At 36.7% G+C, this 21,299-nt stretch overlaps 1 protein-coding gene across 1 annotated transcript in view; it reads left to right on the forward strand.

The window, feature by feature from the left end:
• The first annotated feature begins 374 nt into the window (after positions 1–374).
• The window catches only part of MESR4 (misexpression suppressor of ras 4), a 60,086-nt gene continuing 39,161 nt past the window's right edge, over positions 375–21,299 (forward strand). The window contains exons 1-3 of the mRNA XM_083125685.1: positions 375–768; positions 6,027–6,135; positions 8,312–8,549. Of these exons, the coding sequence (XP_082981811.1) occupies positions 494–768; positions 6,027–6,135; positions 8,312–8,549 (622 nt within the window). The 5' untranslated portion in view covers positions 375–493. The remainder of the gene's footprint in view (positions 769–6,026; positions 6,136–8,311; positions 8,550–21,299) is intronic.

Below are 21,299 nucleotides of genomic sequence, written 5' to 3' on the forward strand. Positions count from 1 at the left end.
AAGTCTTATACCAAGGGTATAACAACACAAGAATACAATCCTGCCTAGGGCGCCAAAATATATATTGCTACGATCAGAGTACGAGGTTGGAGACACGATTAAATAAATTTTCGTTGTGCTTTTGTAGTATCTAAAAGGACAAGAGGGATGGTCGTTTTGTAAAAAGGGGTCAACCAATGGAAGGAAGTTAAGACCTTCTTGAGCTGTATGTTTACGGAAATCAAGTGTGAACTTTAATATAATACAATCGTTATATTTCATTTAATACTGCTTAATAATCACTGTAGTAATTCTCTATTATTATGTACAGTATTTTCCACCATAGTTTATTTTATATGTATTGTTGCAATAAAGGAAATTAGTATGAATATTGATTATGGTGTCGTGAATCTTCCACTGTTCACGACAAAGGCCTTGATTGGTCCACTTCTCTCTCGTGTTCTACTGTATGGCGTCCATTTTATAGCAAAAAGTGTTGTGCGTTCCCGCTATAATGGAATTAAGAGATTTTTCTGAGAGTGATCAGCAATTGAAAGTTGGTGATAAATTCTCAAGTTTTGCAGAGCTAGAGAAGACCTTACAGAAGTATCAGGATACGAAGTATGTCCAGCTTTGGAAGCGTCACTCTAGGTCTCTCTTGAATGCAAGGAGGAGAGCACCGAATCGTAAATTCAATGTAAACCTGAAGTATGATGAATTGCATTACCATTGCATTCATGGAGGAGTTCAATATTTGTCAAAGTCCGGTGGACAAAGACCGAATACAAAGTAAGTCTAGAAGGTTAAGAGATTATTTTGTTTCAGTCGGTACAATGAGTATGCACTTGATATTTTGCCCAAGCAGTCATTATCAGTGGTAAAAGAAGTTACCTAATACCGGTATGTACTACTGACATAAAATATAAATGTATACATTCAGAAGTATAAAATTAAAACATGAGTGAAAACTTGATTCGATGCAAGTGATTTATTTACTTTGTGTCAGTGTCTGGATTTGTTTCCTTATAATTATTTCATTAATCTGGCAAATTGTTTCCTACTTCACCATGGAACTAAAAATCGGTACTACCAATCGAAACTCGAACCTCTTTTTAAGTCAAAATATGCTTTATGTATCATGTACAATCTTCACATGCATCATTTGTACTTTTGAACAAAGTTAAATTGGATCACTTTATCCTTAAGCAGAAGTGCTGTTGTTTGGGAATGTTAGTCTTTTTGCTTGCCTGAGACACAATATGGCACATACACCTTCCTACATAATCACGCGTCGTGCTTGTGTTTTGTCGATTTTCATTCGTTATGCAGTGTTTCAACCTTCGGAACCCAAGAAGTACCTGTGAACAAAGCCATCTGATCTAATATTTTTTAAATCTTTTTCGCATTGTTTTACGAAGAAAATTGTAATGTTCTGTGGCACTATCCGTGAATGGTTTTTGCGACTATCTGTCCCGGAATCTCTGGGAAATTTAAACTAAAAAATTATTTTTGTTTGAAATTTTTGAGTCCAAATTTCCCACCGATTCCGGGCTCCGCCCCTGGGGTAATTGACCTACTGGTACCGCGGCCCCGTCTCCACTTCGATACGCTCCGGCTACCAGGCTTTCTCTATAGAGTCCCTGGTCATGTTAAAGGCATGTTAGAAATTGGCCGGAGTCACCTGCCTCCAAAAGAGCCCCAAAGTTTTAAATTTGAAGAAATCCATTACCAGGATACGGAAAACTTACCTGAATTTCACCACGCATCCATGACACCTCATATTAGGCATATACCCACAGCCCGTTCATTCTAACAAGTAGCTTACATTCACTGCCACACTTTTTGACATTCCTTTCCTTTCTTCACGATCCCATGTTCAATGAAATTTAAAAAATCCACTGGATCTTCCACACCCAGTACGAATTTCACCACCCATCCACGACACGTCATGTTTCTAACTTTCGTTGCAAACACAGACAGTTCGAAACACTGGATACCCAATGAACATGAACAAAACACAATCACGACGCGTGATGATGTACGAAGGTGTGTGCGCCAAACGCTATTGTCCGTCGGAGAATTAATTTTCGACAAAGAACATGAATTTCCGCTATGAAACATTCCCACATCACACAAAACACCTTCTAGATGTTAAGACAATGCTACAGGAATTTATTACCGAAAGTGGTAAATTTCTCATATCGGACAAACTGCTGAAATTTGCTAGTTCTTTTAATTTCAATATTCGTACTTATGTATTCTGCATTGAGAAACATTGTTGAAGGTGGTATTTCGCTTATTTCACGGAAATAAGCTTTTATTTGCGACATATTGAGTAAGTTTTCTTAGTTTCTTTCAGCATTCGGTAACATGCAAAATGGCGGTCACAGTTTCACTACCATACTCAGCATGCAGTGTTTCCACCCCACTGCACCCAAAAATACCCCACAAACCATTGACACATAGCTCCACAAACCATTCGTACATAGCCCCACGAACCATTTCCTGTAAGGTTAGGTTAGGTTAGGTAGGGTCACGTTTACGTTACAATAGTTAAAAATTGGTTTCGAAAAAGAAAAGGTGTAGCTCCACACACCATTCTCGCATAGTCCCATGAACCATTGACACATAGCCCCACGAACCATTGACACACAGCCCCACAAGCATTTGCAGAAACGTACCTACTTCAGTTACACAAACACGTGCTTGGAAACACTGACCAGCATTGACCGTGATTACATCACACACAGGCAACATCCGGCTGGAAGGAAATGGATGCATGCATCAGTCACACATTTATATAAAAAAATAGATGATTTACTGGCAAAATTCAATGAGCGATGCGAGAAAACACTTCCCTGAACTTCCAGAAGTATAGAGAAACTGCATTCGGTAAGTCATTTCTCCTGTAAATGTGAAGAAATCTGTTTGTCCGATACGAGAAATTTACCCCGTAAGTAGTTTCTTCTGAAAAATGAAGAAATTTGTCCGATGTATAGTAAATTAGTTGGTAAAAATTTACTATGAAATTTGATGAAATTAATTGCAATTTTTCACATTACCAGTACGTCTTTCTGATAGGCCTTTTCGCTTGCCTGAGACGAACTAACCTAACCACGTGCCAATGGTTCGTGGGGCTAGCGCCAATGGTTCGTAATTATTTCGAATTTCTAGATCCTGATACTAACACGACACCAAATTTTAACTATGTTTCCTAACCTAACAGAACTAACCTAACCACGCGCCAATGGTTCGTGGGGCTAGCGCCAATGGTTCGCAATTATTTCCAATTTCTAGATCCTGATACTAACACAACACCAAATTTTAACTATGTTTCCTAACCTAACAGAACTAACCTATCCACACGCCAATGGTTCGTGGGGCTAGCTATTCTCAGTCGGAGAATTAATTTTCAATGAACAACATGAATGTCAGCTATGAAACATTCCCACATCACACAAAACACCTTCCCGATGTTCAACAATGCTACAGGAAGTTATTACGGTAAGTAGTTTCTTCTGTAAAAATAAATAAATGTGTCCGAAGGATAGTAAACTAGTACCGGACATATCTTTGTGCGTATTCCTTCAATTTCATGCATTCATTTTCATCATCACAATTTGTCTGAAGAGGCAGAATCTTTTACATGCACACACACACACACAAACACACACAAAATATGTGAAAAAGTTATCAACACAGTTACTTGTGCAAATTTTTTATGAGTTAATTTCTTGTAGTTTATTACTTTCTGCGAACGTCACATATGCATTCAGTTTCTCTTAGTCTTTTCCAGTTTTCTAAAGGGTTTCCTTACAACCATCTCTTCTTTCATGTCCAAGAGATAAAAATCATAAAATAACTGAACTGAAACGGAAATATAATTTACTGTTTTTTTTTTTAAGATCACACAAGAAGGATTGAAGGACCAAGTTCCTCCTTGCAATTTCATCATGCTTTGAATGCAATTTTAACATGGTTCGATTCGATTTACTTCTGTTAACACATACTGCAGAGTTTTAGCGATTACTTAAGATACTGTTCAATATATGTTTTCGTAGTTAGGTTAGGCAGGCCAGGTTTGCATTAAAATAAAGTCCCTAAATGCATTTTGCTAAGGTTCTGATTTACTTCTACATTAATTCCCACTAGTCTACAATACTTAAGTCGCTTAACAATGGAAAGTACATTGTCCATGGGATGCGCATGCTTGCATAAAGTTATTTTAAAGTTGTTTCTTTCAACATAACTTTTTTCGAAATCCAAACAGTGCTCATTACTTTAAGGAAGGTTCAAATTTTGCGTGACAATGATTGCCAAAATTCTACTATAATTAGTTTTCATGCTAGGAGAATTTGAAAAAAAAATCATAAGATGATCAGAACCGTTACTGGATTGAATAATTAGTACAATCTGAATGTATGGAATAAAATAAGGTAAGAATTTACAATACCGGACCCTGCCGTAATTTCTATCCTACTTCTTGTACTCACGACTACGTAGTCATGAATTATCTGAGGTTAATATGTGGGGGGTGACATGTAGTAATTGTTCATTAACATGTAGAAGTTGTAAAATAACGTTCTAAATTTTTGCAATCATTCTCCGTATACAAGCATGGGCACCATGTTGGTTGATATGAACAATTGATGTTCGCAAGCATTCAATTGCAGTTTACGAAAATGGCATCTTCCGTGAGAAAGTTTGCCGTTATAGTGCTACGAAAATAACATTTTTTGTCGGTCGGTGATCGCAATTGGACCATAAACCATTCTCGGATAGCCCCACGAAACCATTCTCGATAAGGTTAGGTTAGGCAAACAGTTAAAATTTGGGGTTGTAGATCCATGCACGGTTAGCCCCACAAACCATTGACGGATAGCCCCACGAACCATTCACATTAAGGTTAGGTTAGATTAGGCAAGCATAGTTAAAATTTGGGGTCGTAGTAATATCAGGAATATATTACTGTCGTTCTAAAACGTAAAATATTGCAATAAACATTGTTTTCGTGGAGAATTACAGGGTTTCTTTTCCGATCACGGACCACTTAATTTAGCTTATTTTGCAATTTCTATACGTGACCCCCAAATTTTAACTTCAAATTCGTCATTAGGAGGCCTCAATTAGTGAGTATGCGAAATATTACAAAAATCGGGGAGGAGTCCGGTATTGTAAATTCACTCAAAAAAAACAAAAAAAAACACTCAATGATCAGAAAACTGTTGAGTATGTCCTTAGACATGTATGTATTTCATGTTTAAAACACATGAGCATCTTGATGATAATGGAATTACACAATGAAAACTTGAGACATGTTTAGTAATGCAGGTACTTATATCATCTCTGGATAACACCTCTCACTTTTTTATTTCGTCATTTTTGACATTTGTACTTACCTATTGTGCATTGTGAAACATTGTTTAGAGTGTCATTTTGCTTTTCTAACGAAAATAATGTCAATGTATGTAATTATTGTTCGTCCTTTTTTCGCTTCCGTAGGACACAATATAGCGGTCAGCACAGCTTCAGTAGCATCGTGGATTAGAGGGTATACAGTGTTTCCAACCTTCTTAACCGAAAAATACCCACAAACCATTCACACATAGCCCCACAAACCATTAATGGTAAGGTTAGGTTCACTTAGATTAGGCAAACATAGTTAAAATTTGGGGTCGTAGTAATATCAGGAGTGTATATTTCGTTTTTTCATCTTATTGCAAAACAATGGCATGGTTGGAAACACTGACATCATCAAACGTGTGCAACATCCGGATCACGTAGAGGAAGCAAAGAAAAACAATGGCAATTGTGCGTCGGAGAGATATTTTTCGTGAAAAACACATGAATTCCCGGTCAAACAGATTCAACGATGAAAGAAAATACCTCCACGAACTTTCAAAATGCTAGAGCAACTCATTTCAGTAAGTACTTTCTTGTGTAAAAATGAAGAAATCCGTTGTCCTGAGATGATATTTTTACCTATAGGAGTTTTTTTAAAGATTGTTTTTGGATTCTCTTTTAACCACTACTTTCATTTGTTTCAGAACTTTCAGACGGGATTGTCCTGCTGAAATCAGATTAAAATCTACAGCCGATGGTCAACGTTTGCAAATTACAGCTTTAAATGAGGAGCATAATCATGAGATTTCTAAGGTAAACTTTGTTTTGTGAAAAGTGCTTTCAATTCATGGGCAAGTTAAACATTCACTTTATTCTGATGTTCATACACCCTCCTTTGTCCAGAGAATGCAAATTTAACTTACTCAAATGAGGAAAATGACCAGCATATTTAAATTTTCTGACATGGTCTTTTTAGCATGTTCGCTATTAATAAGAAATACCGTCAATGGAAGAGCACAATATTATTTTTAACTAAAATGTTTGGCAATTTTAATTGTGGGGTCATTCCACGCCATTTCAACGAGGTCATGACACCCACCAACTCCGATTTCGATGAAATTTGGTATACACCCTTCCTTTATGGTTGAAAGAAACCTCCTATTTTTTTTTTACTCTATCTCAAACGGTTTTCATTTTACAGCACTTTGAAATGTCATCAAATCAGTGTTGTCTGTCACTCTTGAGACCCTCGACACAAGATACCCTTGCTTACATTTTATTTCTTTTCTCCTTAACCAATCATCAGATCTCTTTGAAATTTTACAAAAAGTTCAATGAAATAATGAGGATTTCAGAAAAAAATACATCAGCACTCAAAAAATTTTACAAACGCCTATAAAAAGACTAATAATGGATTTGTTGCAAGTCATGAAACAAAAATGGCAACGAAGTCTAGTTTTAGAAAAATAATGCCCTTGTACAGAGGTTACAACTACAAACAAATGAAAAATTAAAAATGGTCTAGCAACCAGTGCTGGACCATTGACCCTGAAATTTTAGGCAATTTCCAAAAATTGTAAAATTTTCGTTAAAAGGAATAAAAAAAATTTTTATTTTTGTAGTGAAAGAGCATGTCTTTGCAATGATTTTCATCATCAAAAGTTTTTGGTTCCATCATACCCACATGATGAAAATTCAGATTTTCGTAACCTAGTTTTCCCACCACAAAAATTAGGCTACAAATCCATTATTACTCTTTTTATAGGCATTTGGAAAATTTTTTGAGTGCTGATGTATTTTTTTCTGAAATCCTCATTATTTCATTGACTTTTTGTAAAATTTCAAAGAGATCTGATGATTGGTTAAGGAGAAAAGAAATAAAATGTAAGCAAGGGTATCTTGTGTCTAGGGTCTCAAGAGTCTGATTTGATGACATTTCAAAGTGCTGTAAAATGAAAACCGTTTGAGATAGAGTGAAAAAAATTTAGGGGGTTTCTTTCAACCATAAAGGAAGGGCGTATACCAAATTTCATCGAAATCGGAATTTATGGGTGTCAAAATCTTAGTTTTTGCGTTGATTTGATGTGGAATGACCCTGTGGTAAATCTATTTTTCTCGTAGCGGTTTTAAAGTACTTTGTGTGAAGCCTTCTTTGAGGCTCCCTTGGTGGCCATTAGGGCTTGGAAGTTGATGACCCATAGAATAACCTTAAAATTATTAATAAATGACCTAGAAATGTGTAAAAATGACCTTAAAATAATTTTTGCTCTTGAACCCTCCAGCGGGGATGCTATTTTTTATAACATGAGCAGACACGCGGGGGACTTTGTCACCCCAGCCACTTTTCGTTCAAAAATTTACTTGTTTTACATTTATAATTGAATACCCTTTTTTAGACATGTTCTTACGTTCTTTATTTGTGTCTTTGAATGCTACAAATGTTTATTTTTTATTTCCTTATTTATTTATTTTCACTCGTGCAATGAAAAGTTGTGATTCTTACATAATATATATGTATATTTGAGTTTATAAATATTGATGATATTTATTTTCGCAAATTCTTGCAAACTATATATGTGTTTTTGAGTTTACAAATGTTCATTTTTTTTTATTTCTTTGCACTCGTACAATAATAAGTTGTTGTTCTTACATAATATATTTGTATCTTTTAGTTTAAACATTTTCATTATATTTGTTTACTTTATATTGCACAATAATAAGGTTCTTAAGTACTATGTTTGTGTATTTCGGTTTAGAAATGTGTATTTTTTATATATTTTCCTCCCCTATCTTCTTCCCCACCTCTTCGTTAATTGCATCCATGCACAATTCAAACCAATATATACATGTGTTACGGACTTCAAACGTTACTGTACATTAATTCTGAAATGTTTTCCGTATCCTTGTGCATTCAGAAGTTGGACTAAAAAAGTTACCCATTGTTATGGAACAAGAGTTTTTATTTCAGAAATATTGTTCTTGTTTACAGGAAGCATACAATTCACTTCCTCACAAGAGAAAATTGACGAAGGATGAGATTTCTATGATTGAGAATCTGTTGTCCTCATCAATGACTCTGATGGGTGTCAGAGACCGTGTGGAGCACCTCACAGGGAAGGTCCTCATGTTCAGCGAACTGATTCGCATCAAAGCAAACATGACTCGTGCCAGCAGGAATGCTATCAAGGTTCCTGTAACAGCCAGAAAAGCAAAGACGACTGTGGCTGGTAAGTAGAAAAATATACAGGGTGTGTGTAAAGTAAGTCTCGCTTTCATTAACCACCCATATTTATGCTTGTATAATGTGCATGCATGTGTAATGCGCATCCTGATTTTTGATTGGGAAAAGGGACAAACAATTATATCTCCTATCTAATGCACAGTACAATTCAGGTTCATAAAATGGGTTTCTTAGTTGTAGGTTGTAAAGCTGTTGCTATGCCGATCGAGAGCAAATGGCATCATACCTATTCAATCAGTCCCCTGTTGTTATGTGGACCAAGAGGAGAATATCCTCTTGTGTATACAATGAGTCACCAACCCAAGCCACCCCCCCCCCCTCCACTGTGTAGTAGAAGGAAGCGAGATGAAAATTATGTTATGGATTTGCTGTGCTCAGGAAGTCATTGTTCATTTTTTTTTCGCCCGACTAATTCCACTGATACACATCTTCGTGACGAGAGAAGCATGCTCGAATTCTGCTACTTTTCTCTGTGTCGCAAAATGTTCCATTACAAAGTGAGAAATCATGGGAAATTATCATTTCACTTTTATTGTGTTTTTTAAGATATTATTATTACTAAAGAAATCCATCTTGGTAATTTGTGTTTAGCATCTGTTGATATATATGTGTTACATGCAGTGACATAGTGAAAACATGCATGGTTTCATGTTGGCTGTCTGAATTATTCCATGCATAATACGCACCACAGTTTTTGGGACAAACATTTTGGAAAAAGTGCGCATTATACATGAGTAAATATGGCATAGCCCATTGTGTGCTGTGGCCTCCCCAATGGCGCAGTGGTAGCATCGTTGCCTTGTAATCAAGGAATCCCAGGTTTGATATCCCGTGGAGGCACATGGTGGTTTGGATTCCACTGTAAAACTGTAGGTCTAGTCCCGATTAGCCTTACTGTGCATAAAGTGGACTTAAAACACAAACTCGAACCCATTGTGTGTCAGATATGCCATGATTCATCAGGTGTTAACTCAAACATCAAACTGTTCTCTCTCTCTCTCTCTCTCTCTCTCTCTCTCTCTCTCTCTCTCTCTCTCTCTCTCTCTCTCTCTCTCTCTCTCTCTCTTCCCCTCCCTCCCTCCCAGCCAGTACAGCTACCCCAGTTGGCCAAAAGTGCCATTGTAGCCAACCTCCATGGTGGAGTGGTTATCACAATGCCAGGGGTCCTGGGTTAGAATTCCATCTGGGTATGGTTGTGTTTGTAAGTGTCCCTTCATCAATTTCATTATATCATCACTCATCCTCATCTTCGTGATAACCAAAAGTGGCTGAAAAGTGAAGTAAAATAAGCCAAATCAAACAAACAGGTGCCACTGTATACAACATGAACTTTCCGAGATCACGGTGTTCTCTACATGCTCGAAATGTGGTTCATGTCACAAATGAATGGATATTCTGATAATTACTTATACAGTCACGGATACTTCTGGATGAGTCCATTGAAAGTCAGAAGTGTCCTGTCTATATCATCATGATGGAGCACCACCTCACTATCACTTAAAGTTTGACCTTGCAATGATGAAAGAAACCACAGCCATACATTACGAAAGTCTGGCAGGAATTATACTACAGCATCAATGTTCTTGCATCCCAGAGTCACCTTGAGTCAGTTTAGTGTGAATATTGTGAAACAGAAACGTATACACCTTGTTAATTTAATGAGTCACAAAATATGCATTAATGTACAGGGTGGCTACTCACCTGGAATCCCTTGAATTCCTGGAATTGTGCATGAATTATTGGCTCCGGGAATTATGCGTGAATTCTGCTTGAATTTTTCCGCATAGACGTGAAAAATTGCAACTTTTATTAATCCAAATCCCATTGAATGTACACATATTTATTAATGCTCTGAGGCAAGCTTTTACATTTTAGCTAATATTTTTATCGACGAAGGAAAAGAGAAGAAAATTGCGTGGAAAATAAAACCAAGTTCTCTAAATGCCTTTGATTTGTTACTTTCTTTGCAGAAGGGTAGATTATTGATTAGGTAAATTTGTAACTCTTGTACAATGAACAATTTTTCGTAGAATATCCCGTAACATTTGTGACTTGTGTTTGAAGATGTATTTCTAGTCTTACTATGTGAAGTGGCAAATATAAACTCCGCTCTTTAAATTATATATATATAATATATATACCGTTCAGTTGAATGTTGTTAGAATTTTTGGATACATTGGAATCGCACAGAACATTTATATTGTTAATATATTTGTGTGTGTGTGTGTGTGTGCTTGTGTGGTGAGTGGCTGAAATAGAGAAAACATATGCTTCTATATCCTTGAATTTTTGGAAAGTTTTTCTTGAAAACTGGGAATTATACTTGATTTTTATGACGATCCTAGAATAGCCACCCTGTTGTACCATGATATGTGAGTGGTAAATGTTTCAACTTGGTTATAGAGACCCTGTATAAATGATATATGTATATTTCATTTGATTCGAAAATTTTCTAATCAATGCCAGTATTCAAAAATTAATAATTGTTGATTGTGCATTTTTTTTTGGTACCATTCTCGATCTGATCCATTATTGGTCAATATCTAAGCCTTGTACTTATGAGCATGTAAAAGGGTGCATGTTTTCATGGGAATTTTTGTGCCTGGAATATGGAATCTTTGATGTTTTAATATAATGGCAGAAAGTGAAGTTTCATTTACCATAGATATGGTAGAATTTAAGTCCATTGTGGAACTGTGCATGAAAGTTCTCTTACAGTGATACTCAATGGGATGTTATGCATACTCACATTTTAGGAACATCATGTTTGACAAAGAAAAATCTCATTATATGTGACCAGATGAAAACAAGAAAAAAAATGTTCTGATTGTATTCATTTTTTCTCTTTTGTTCTGTGGTTGAAAAAAATTGCAGAATTATATGATTTTTGATATCTCTTGTTCATATAAAGTGACTTTTGTTGTGGATTGAATGACTAACTTCTCAATTTGTATTTTTTTTTGCCTAAATGTGACGCAGGAACACCTTAAGCAATTCTAGTTTTAAATGCTTATTCACACTAATAAATTTAGCAAGAAATAATAAGTTAAATAAGTAATCATCCTTTGTGCTTAGCATTGTCCCATAAAGCAACCCGGGCAGTGTTATCAACACCTACAATGGCAAAGACCTCTTTCAAATTGTAAGGTTAAAATATAGATTTTTTTAAAAATTGAAAGTCGGGTACTGTCTGACAGATAATTGTGAAAGTACACTGATAGTTGCATGGGTGCTCGCAATTGGGGCCAGAGGTGGCAATTACCCCCTCCCCCTGAGATATGGGGGGGGGGAAGGTTCATGTAATTCGTATGGTGAAATTCTAGCGATATTATTAAAATAATGTTGTTTTCTGTGATTTACAGGCTGTATATTACAGCAATTACTTACCATGCTCAACAAAATAAAAAAGAGAATGTTTTCACCACAGACAGAATCATATTGATTGCCTAATGAGGGGTGTGGACTGTGCAGGATAGGAAATTTTTGATCGGGACTGGAAGGGAAATTTTTATAACCTCGGCATTGGGACTGAAACAATTCGCCATTTCCCAAGGGAAAGAAAAAATCTGGATGGGAAAATGGGAAATGTTTGAAATTTTCCATCCTGAAAGTAGTCTCTGTTCAATATCTGTCCATCGTGAAAAAGAACTATTCATTGTCAGCAAAGTAAAAGAATGCAAGGGGAATCCAGTTTCTATTTAAATAGTGAACTTGTCAACAACGCCAAAGTACGTGTACTATCCAGAAAGTAATTTACATTTTGGAATAAATTAAACCCAAGTGAAGGGAAATTTTTTTTATTATATACATTTGAAAGTCAAACTCTTACTCTATTTTTCAATATAGTCTCTGTGCAAATTGAGACACTTATCATAACGGTGCACCAGCTTATTAATTCCATCGTCATAGAATTTTACCGCCTGGGACTTCAACCACTCATTCATGCCTGCCTGCAGTTCCGCCTCGTCGTTGAAACTCAGAATTTCGGTCCCCATCTTGCACAAAACTTATGGTAGCCTAGCTTTTGCTTCACAATCTCATGCAACAAACTTCGCCAAATTTGAGGAAACTCAAGCGAGAGCTCCATAATTGTGAAGTGGCGGTTTTCATGAATCTTTGCATTTATTTTTGCCACCAGTTCATCAGTCACAATGCTCGGTCAGCCATTTCGCTCTACATCGTGCACATTAGTGCGGCCATTTTTAAACATATTGCACCACTGCTTCATTCTGCCTTCACTCATTACGTCATTTCCGTACACCTCACAAAGTTGCCGATGAATTTCAATTGCTTTGTGGTTTTTCGCCAACAAAAATCTAATCACTGACCGCACTTCACACAACTTGCAGGATTTTCAATGGCAGCACACATTTTAAACATTCACAGTGAACACAGCAGAAGCAACACGAACCGCATGCTACCACAGCTGGATGCGTACTGAGTGGGGGGATGCTCTGACACCAAGATGGTGGCGTTAGACGCACCCCTCACCCGACTCCACCAAAATGTAAGTTACTGTCTGGATAGACCACGTACTTTTAATTTTATAATTTGTTAAATAATAGTAATATTGATGATGAAAATAATAATGTATGTTAAAATATAAATTTCCACAACTGAAAGCCAAGGTGTAAAATCTCACTTTGCACCCCCTAAGAAAAATCCTACCGGCACCCGTGGATAGATGAACAAGTACTTCCTTTTAGTGCACTAAAATATATTTATGCTCACTATTTTATATTTTAAACAGGATATTTTTATTATCTTATGTTACACGTGGTGACATTACATTGTATTTGCATTGTCAATTCACTTGGGCCTGACGATACAAATTAGAAAATTTGTGGTATGTTGCCACTTGTATTCAGAAATAATGTCCTGTTTAAGATATTAAATCTTCATATTTGATAAAAATGCAATCCTATATTATTAAACACCCCTAGCCTTTTTTGTGTCATTTTGGTGATGTTGCAATACTGCTATGGGCAGCGAATGATAAGGGAGTGGATTATGAGAGCAGATAAATATAGTGATACGTTTAAGTGTATTATTGTATTATTATTAACGAGATATTCAGTGGTTGTATTTTATTTAATAATAATAACCAAATAATGCTCAGTGGTGAACCATGAGACTCGCTGAATTACACAGACTGCTCAGGTACAGGGGTAGTGTTAGGCAAGGACAATACTGCACAGCACAGAGAAATAAAACCACATTACTGCAGTAGATAAAATGAAAGTTTTTATTCTTTATATATCGCAATTATAATGCAAATATACGTATTTGGAACGAATGCGAGGATTTAGCTTTAACGGTGTCTTGACTCAACTATAACACATAACCTCATTGCGTGGCTATCGGCATACCTATGGTCGCATAGGCCTAGCTTGCGCCCCGAACTACCACCAAGAGGTATGTAAATGTAACTGAGCCAATATCTGCTCATAACAATTTATTGAAAATTAGTCTTTGGGCTGACTTTATTAGCTAACGTAGAATGATTGTAGTATTGTACATATCATCAATGCATGCCTATCCGCATACCTATGGTTGCATAGGCCTAGCTTGCGCCCCGAACTACAAGATGTATGCACAACACTGAACAGTTCTTTTGAGTTTAAATTCTATCGACGATCTGCAGCGAATGTGTTAATTTCTTATGCGAAATCCTCGCTTTTATACTATTTCAAGATCACAGATCAAATACAGATGAATCACTTGCTATTTACGAAAAGATATTGGAAACAAAACTGACATGTACGTGGGTGTACCCAAAAGAAACCGAACTAATTTTTTTGTGAACTTATTTATTCACAATTTAAGTACAAACCTTCAATCCCCTTCAAAGTACTCTCCACTTGCATTAAGACACTTGTCCAATCTTTGATTCCATTTTTCAAAACATTTTTTAAAGTCATCTTTTGTGATGCGTGACAGCGCCTCCTTCGTTTTTGTCTTCACCTCAGCAACATCAGCAAAACACTTTCCTTTCATGTCTCCTTTCATTCTAGGAAACAAAAAAAAAGTCGTACAGGTCAAGGTCGGGTGAGTACGGGGGGGGGGGGGGGGTGAGGAACAGGGGTAATACCATTTTTGGTCAAGTATTGTCGTACAGACAGGGCTGTGTGAGCCGGGGCATTGTCATGATGGAAAAACCAGTCACCCGACTGCCACAAATCGGGCTGCTTCCGCCACACACTGTTGCACAATCGTTTCAAAACTTCCAAGTAGAAAGTCTGGTTAACTGTCTGACCCTGCAGAACAAACTCTGAATGGACGATTCCTCTCACATCGAAAAAACAAAGCAGCATTGTTTTAATGTTTGATTTCACCTGACGAGCTTTCTTGGGGTGCAGCGAACTTGAAGTCTTCCACTGGCTTGATTGTTGCTTCGATTCGGGATCGTAAGCATAGCACCACATTTCGTCACCTGTGATAATTTTTGAAAAAAAAGTTTGTATCATTTTGGGACTCTTCTTTCAAAGCACGGCATGCTTCCACGTGACCTTGTTTTTGTTCAGCAGTCAGCAGTCGTGGCACGAATTTGACAGCCACCCTTTTCATTCCCAAATCGTCTGTCAAAATTCGCTGCACTGAACTCCAAGTCACTCCCGACAGCTCCACAATTTGTTCAATGGTCTGTCGTCGATCTTCGTTGATGATTTCGCAAATTTTTTCAACATTGTCATGTGTTCGGGCTGTGAAAGGACGACCAGAACAAGGTTTGTCATCAATTGACATTTCACCATTTTTGAAACTGGAAAACCACTCAAACACTTGAGTTTTCCCCATAGCATCGTCCTTGTACGCCGTTTTTAACATTTCAAGAGTTTCTGTTCCACTCTTTCCGCGCAAAAAGCAGAATTTCACCGCCGCACGCTGTTCCTGAAAATCAGCCATTGCAAACACGACAATCACACAAAACAGCTGTCACTCTAAACTCCGCCGAAACGTGTCCTGACCTGCTTCAGCGACTGCACTCGGCTTACGGACTCAGGAAGGTTCGCTCTATGCACTCCTAGCGGCAAAACGTGGTACTACAAAAGCTCTGCCCACATGGGTACGCCCATGTACACAAGTTTACATTCCAAATTCACACAATGCATTTTCTCAAATATAAGGATGCATTGAATTACTCATAAAAAAAAAACAATAAATATTAAACAAGATATATACATTACAAACAAGGTGCAATTTACATACAATAACACAAAAATTACGCTTTCTTTCACAAAAGAATATATCAGTGACATATTTTGAAGTGATGACGTCACAAAAATATGGATCATATCCGTAGCCTGAGTGAATTTTTGTGATGACAATGGATTGAAAAACCACAGTAATCATCATGTTCAAAAGTTAAAGTAGGTGAGATACATTAGGTTCACATGTATTCTAAGGCTGAGCTGATACAATTTTGAACCGATGCCGATACTCTCACTAATTCCCACCGATACCGATCCTTGAAAATTGTAATAATTTGAAGTTCTTCAAAATATATTTTAATGTTAGTGTGTTAAGTAATAAAATAATCTGTGGCTTGACAGCCCTTGAAGGGCCTTGGCCTATCTCCCGACTGCCAGTTTCCTTCCCACGATCCTCCTAGAGGTGTGGAGCTCCTAAACCCGTAATGGGGTGATGTGGGGTCAGCACGTTGAACCCCCAGCCGTTGTAGCAGATTTTCAAGACTGGGTTACGCTCCCCAATTTCCTCATGATGGTGGGTTGCCACCGGTCCTATAAGAAAGGGAGAGAACACAGAGACTGAACTTCCACTGTAATTATAATTATGTACATTAATTTAACCAAGATTTTTGCTTTAAAATATTTGAGAATTACATCAGAATATTAAATTAAATGTTATTTTATCACAAAATTCAGTTTTTTCACACAAAACTGTTATCTCTTTATTGTATCATATGCTAATTTAATGTCTTGTGGAGGTGATACATTGTTATTCCAAATTCTTCAGTTTTTGCATAGATTTAAGATATTGTATGTACGTATATGGTCGGAAGTGGATTTCGTATCTTGCAAACCAGCTTGTAATCACTTATTATTTTGCTTAGGTATGGAACAACATATTGGAGAAAATTTTGCATCCAGTATTATTTTGTTGATGTCTCCATAATTTTTCCTATGTAAATGATCTCGTTTCTTATGTATGGGGCAGATGATTCCTTTGTCCCATTGAGATCTCTTCATTATGTCATATTCTGTTTAATAGGTTATACATACGCTAAATAAATTCCCTTCTATTCATTGCAGCTGTGGTTTTATCAGCTCTTGGTGCTCTCTTATTGTTAACTTTCTCAATGACATATTTTAAACTTTCCAAACACTTGGCACATTGCACTTTAGATTATTCCTTTTAAGATTTAGTACATCTTGCTTTCAATCCATATTCTGGTTCGCTTCTTCTATCAGTTTTTCCTTCACTTTTGGTGGTGAGATCGATTTGTCAGGAATGTGATTTCCTTTCGGGCAAATGTAAGATTTTCGAGACTTGTTTGCATCACTTTCCAATGTTACTTATCTCAAGTTAATCACTAGCCACCAACACGTGGATGTTGACAAGGTCAATGAGTCACCCCCACAGAAGAGAGGAATGCATCTTTCCACAAGCACTTTCCCATCTTTAGTTTCAGCTGGACCTTTAACGAATGCCAGGTCAGGTTTTTCCCCCCTCCTGTCAAAAAACTGCTATAATGATCCAAAATCTGAAAAATTTAATCAATTTGGGATTACTTCTAGAGCATTCAGCTGTTGCTTGCTTTCTCTGTTGTCTAGATATTATCAATAGTTTAATAGAATTACATAGCCTTGAATCTATTGAGTATGTCTAGACAGCAGTGAAAGCAAACTACATGAAGATTCACCTGAATGCTCTGGAAGTAATTCCAACTTGATGTGATATAACAGATTTGGGAATATAGCGGTTTTATGAAAGAAGAGGGGGGGGGGGAAACCCTACCTGGTGTCGGCCAAAGGTCCAGCCGGTTAGGTTAGGTTAGGGTGTGAATCTGAGCTCCAGGATGCCTAAAGAGTAGAGTTCCCACAGTTCTAATATAAGAAAGTGGATTGATGGGTACAAGGGGACAGCTTTGATAAACTCTTTATATACTCGAAGATGCTACAGCACGACTTGAGGAAATTCCTGTAGGTCATCGAATATGCAACAAATTTCAGATCGTATTGAGAACCAATCCTCATTTGGATCACTTGAGAAAAGTGTGTGTGGTTTTGGAAGGACATTGTGATGGTATACTGCCAGAAAAGCAGTTATTGCATGTTCCGAAGATGAAGGTTGCCCCGGTTACTTCATGTGATGTTGAGAGATCTTTCTCTGCCTACAGACTAGTATGCACAGACAAACGAAGGAAATTTACAGTTAAAAAAGAAAGTTACATGAATTATTGTACACAGCTTTGACCCAATATTTTCAGTAAAGGAGGAATACCTTGGCGTTCTGTCTCATTGGTGTATTAGTTTTACCAAATACTGACATTTTGTAAGATAAGAAATTGCCATTTTATTTGGTAGCAAGGGGGACAGTGTGTAAGGTTATGGCGGCATACATAAATCGTGGCAATACATCATCAGCGAAGATAAATAGTGGATGAAAGCCAACCCTAGGTGACAGGGATCGAGCATTAAAGAGGATTACCACAAAGAACCATAGAACTACAGCGGCAAAAGTGACAGCAAAACTCGATGAACATCTGGCAGCAGAGCCGTAGCTAGAGATTTCTGCACCCGGGGCGAGAATAAATTTTGGCGCCCCCTACACTCGCCTTGTCAAACTTCTACCATTGTTTTTTTAAGGGAGGTGTAGAAGCATCATTTGTTGTGCCTTACTTAAATAATGTCATTCAAATTGACGTTTCATTTATGCTAATAATTGTAGCAATTTTATGTAATTGTAGCAATTACAACTACCTAGTTGTTTGTACATATACACATATTCTTCTGAATCAAGGATCATTATTGACCTCTCAGTGTGCAATGATAATAAATCCCAGAAATGAAACTAATGCATACAAAAAAAAAAAAATATCTTACCATATGAATAGCATATATATTTCTTAGGCAACAGAAAAAATCTCTAAGAAAGATCATTAATGTAATGTTTTTTTTATTACATGAAACCCTTTCAAATACCAAAGTAAAACCTATTCACACTGCAAAATGTAGTGTAGAATTCTTCTGACATCAACAACAATAAAAACAAAACCTTATTAAGAAGAACAATCAGTACATGATTATTTGACAATTCTCCTGTGCGAACATACTAACTACAGTTTCACTCTTCTTGCCTTTCGAGCAGCAAAGTCATTGATAACATTATCTAACACAAGTGATCGAACTCTGTACTTCTCAACAGACAAAATATCCAGGTTAGTCAGCTTTCCTTGACTCAAGGAAAAACACAAGTAATTCTTTATAAGCTATAGCTTACAAAATCTCCTTTCACAAGATGCAACAGACGAAGGTTGAGTTAAAAATAGTTTCAATGCAGTGACTAAATTTGGATACAACTCAATACATGATATTGTATGATGAATGAGAGAGCAGCAAGAGGTGACAATTCTGACAAGCATTCCAAGTGAAAGTCTTTAAAAAATGCTTGCGCATGATGTTTAAAGAACAACAGTTCATGAAGTAACTCACTTCCGTTGATATCCTCGGGGTATAATAAAGCCAGATCAAAGACTCCCTTTCTCAAAGTTTCTTCTGAGATAACTGCCATATTGCTTGGAATAATTACAGAAAAATCCTCCAAAACTCCTTTCATTAGTTTGAATCGATCACCTATTTGTGACAAAATTGAATACAATGCACAAAACAAGCTCTTCCTAATTTTTGTTCTTCATTTATGGCTACACTTTCATCTTCTGCAACTTCATCAAAAAACTTGTTTTTTTTTTTTTTTTTGGGACGCTGTTCTTTACTTGCAATATTCATATCATCTCTGATCTGTTTGCTTTTCTCAATAGCAGTTGCAATGTTTTCCCGATTAGCAGACAGAAAGCTTTGCAGTCCCTGTAAGTGGCTAACACCTATATCTATTGTAACAGACTTTTCTTGTATCGGTACGTTAACGTCATTATTAGAGCCCGGAAGTTCAGGCATTTATTTTCGTTAAAATAGGCAGGCAAAAAGGCATTTATAATGTGGTAAATAGGCACTAAAATTAAAAAAAAGGCAAAATAAACTGAAAGAAGGCACATTTAGAAGTCTCTTACTTTTATCTATAATTTCTGGCAAAATGTTAAAATCTAAATTGGGAAGAGCATTTCAATTTTCTCCATCTTGATTGCACATAACTACAAGGTGCTTTTTAAGTTCTCAACATTCATTGATAGTCGTCTGTCAGAGAGAATGTTTTTCATAATAGAAAATGATCTTTCTACTTCGACAGAAGTTATTGGAGCATACATAAAACAAGCTAATGTAGCTGGACCCATTTTGGTAACAGCATTTTCACCTTTTAGAATATCACAAATTGTTTTCAATTGTTTCAAGTCCTCATTTGCACTCACTACCCGTTAGCACTTTTCCACAACAACTGACCCCTTTTCTCCTGGCACTTCCATCATCTGCTGCATAGATTCCTCGAAGATTTTCATGGATGCTATAATTGTATAATATATAGCATTAGCATAATATATAGCTGCTGATATCCAGGTTCCCTATCTCGTCAAGACTGGTTGCTGAGGTAAACTAAGCTCAATCGCAACTTCCTGAAATTTTCGGGTTCGAGAGGGAGATTTCAGAAATATTTTCTTTGTGTTCGAAATCAACCTGTCCACTTCAGCAGTCAATCATGCACAATAAATGTTAACCGAAAGGCAATATCCTGACTCAGCATGAAATACTTTTTTCTCACAGTTTTCTCCTTCAGCAATGTTGAAACATGCGTGAGTTCAATATTACTTAAATAAGGTGAAAATTATTCACATAATAAACAGAAGAAAAATAAATGCCAACAACGTTTTTTGGGAGAAAAATAATTTATATACACATTTTTTTTAAAAAAATGTCAAATTTCATTGAAAAAGGCAAAAAAAGGCATTATAATTAAAAATAGGCAGTGGGGTCCCAAATAGGCAAAATAGGCAAAATGAAAAGGCTTCCAAAACATTCGAAACAACATAAGAAACGTATATCCGGAAAAATTTGATCAATATATGCAGTAGATAAAAAGAGGCATTTTGCCAAACTTCCGGGCTCTAGTCATTATAGATCGAAGGATATCAGCCCAGCAGAATAAGAACACAAGAAATTTAACTTCTTAAGGCTGTGTAGCAGGCATTTGGCACCATTCCTCCAAAGCTGCACAGACATCCGGAAATTGGGTACTTAGATTGTACTGCATTTGCTTTTGAAGACCATCTAGTTGCTGATTGATCCTTCACAGTAATATGAACATGATTTTTTAAAACACCCCAACAATGAGTTGATTTACTGAAAAAACTGTAAACATTTTGAATTGCTCCAAATCTATTGACTGTTTCTGTGTCTGCTGACGCAGCATGAACAACAACTAAATTTAACGAGTGTGATATGCACAAGGAACTTAGCGAACTGTAGGAAACTACTGAGAAATGCGAACTTGAACACCGGAGTATTTCCTCGACGTATTACTGGCGTTGTCAAAGCACTGAGCACGGCAGTTTGACATGGAAGGCCATCATTCTGAACAGCATGTAAAATGTCTTCAGTTAAGGTAG

Source organism: Lepisma saccharinum, chromosome 7 (genome assembly GCF_977018435.1).
Source record: "Lepisma saccharinum chromosome 7, izLepSacc3.1, whole genome shotgun sequence".
Lineage (NCBI taxonomy): Eukaryota > Metazoa > Arthropoda > Insecta > Zygentoma > Lepismatidae > Lepisma > Lepisma saccharinum.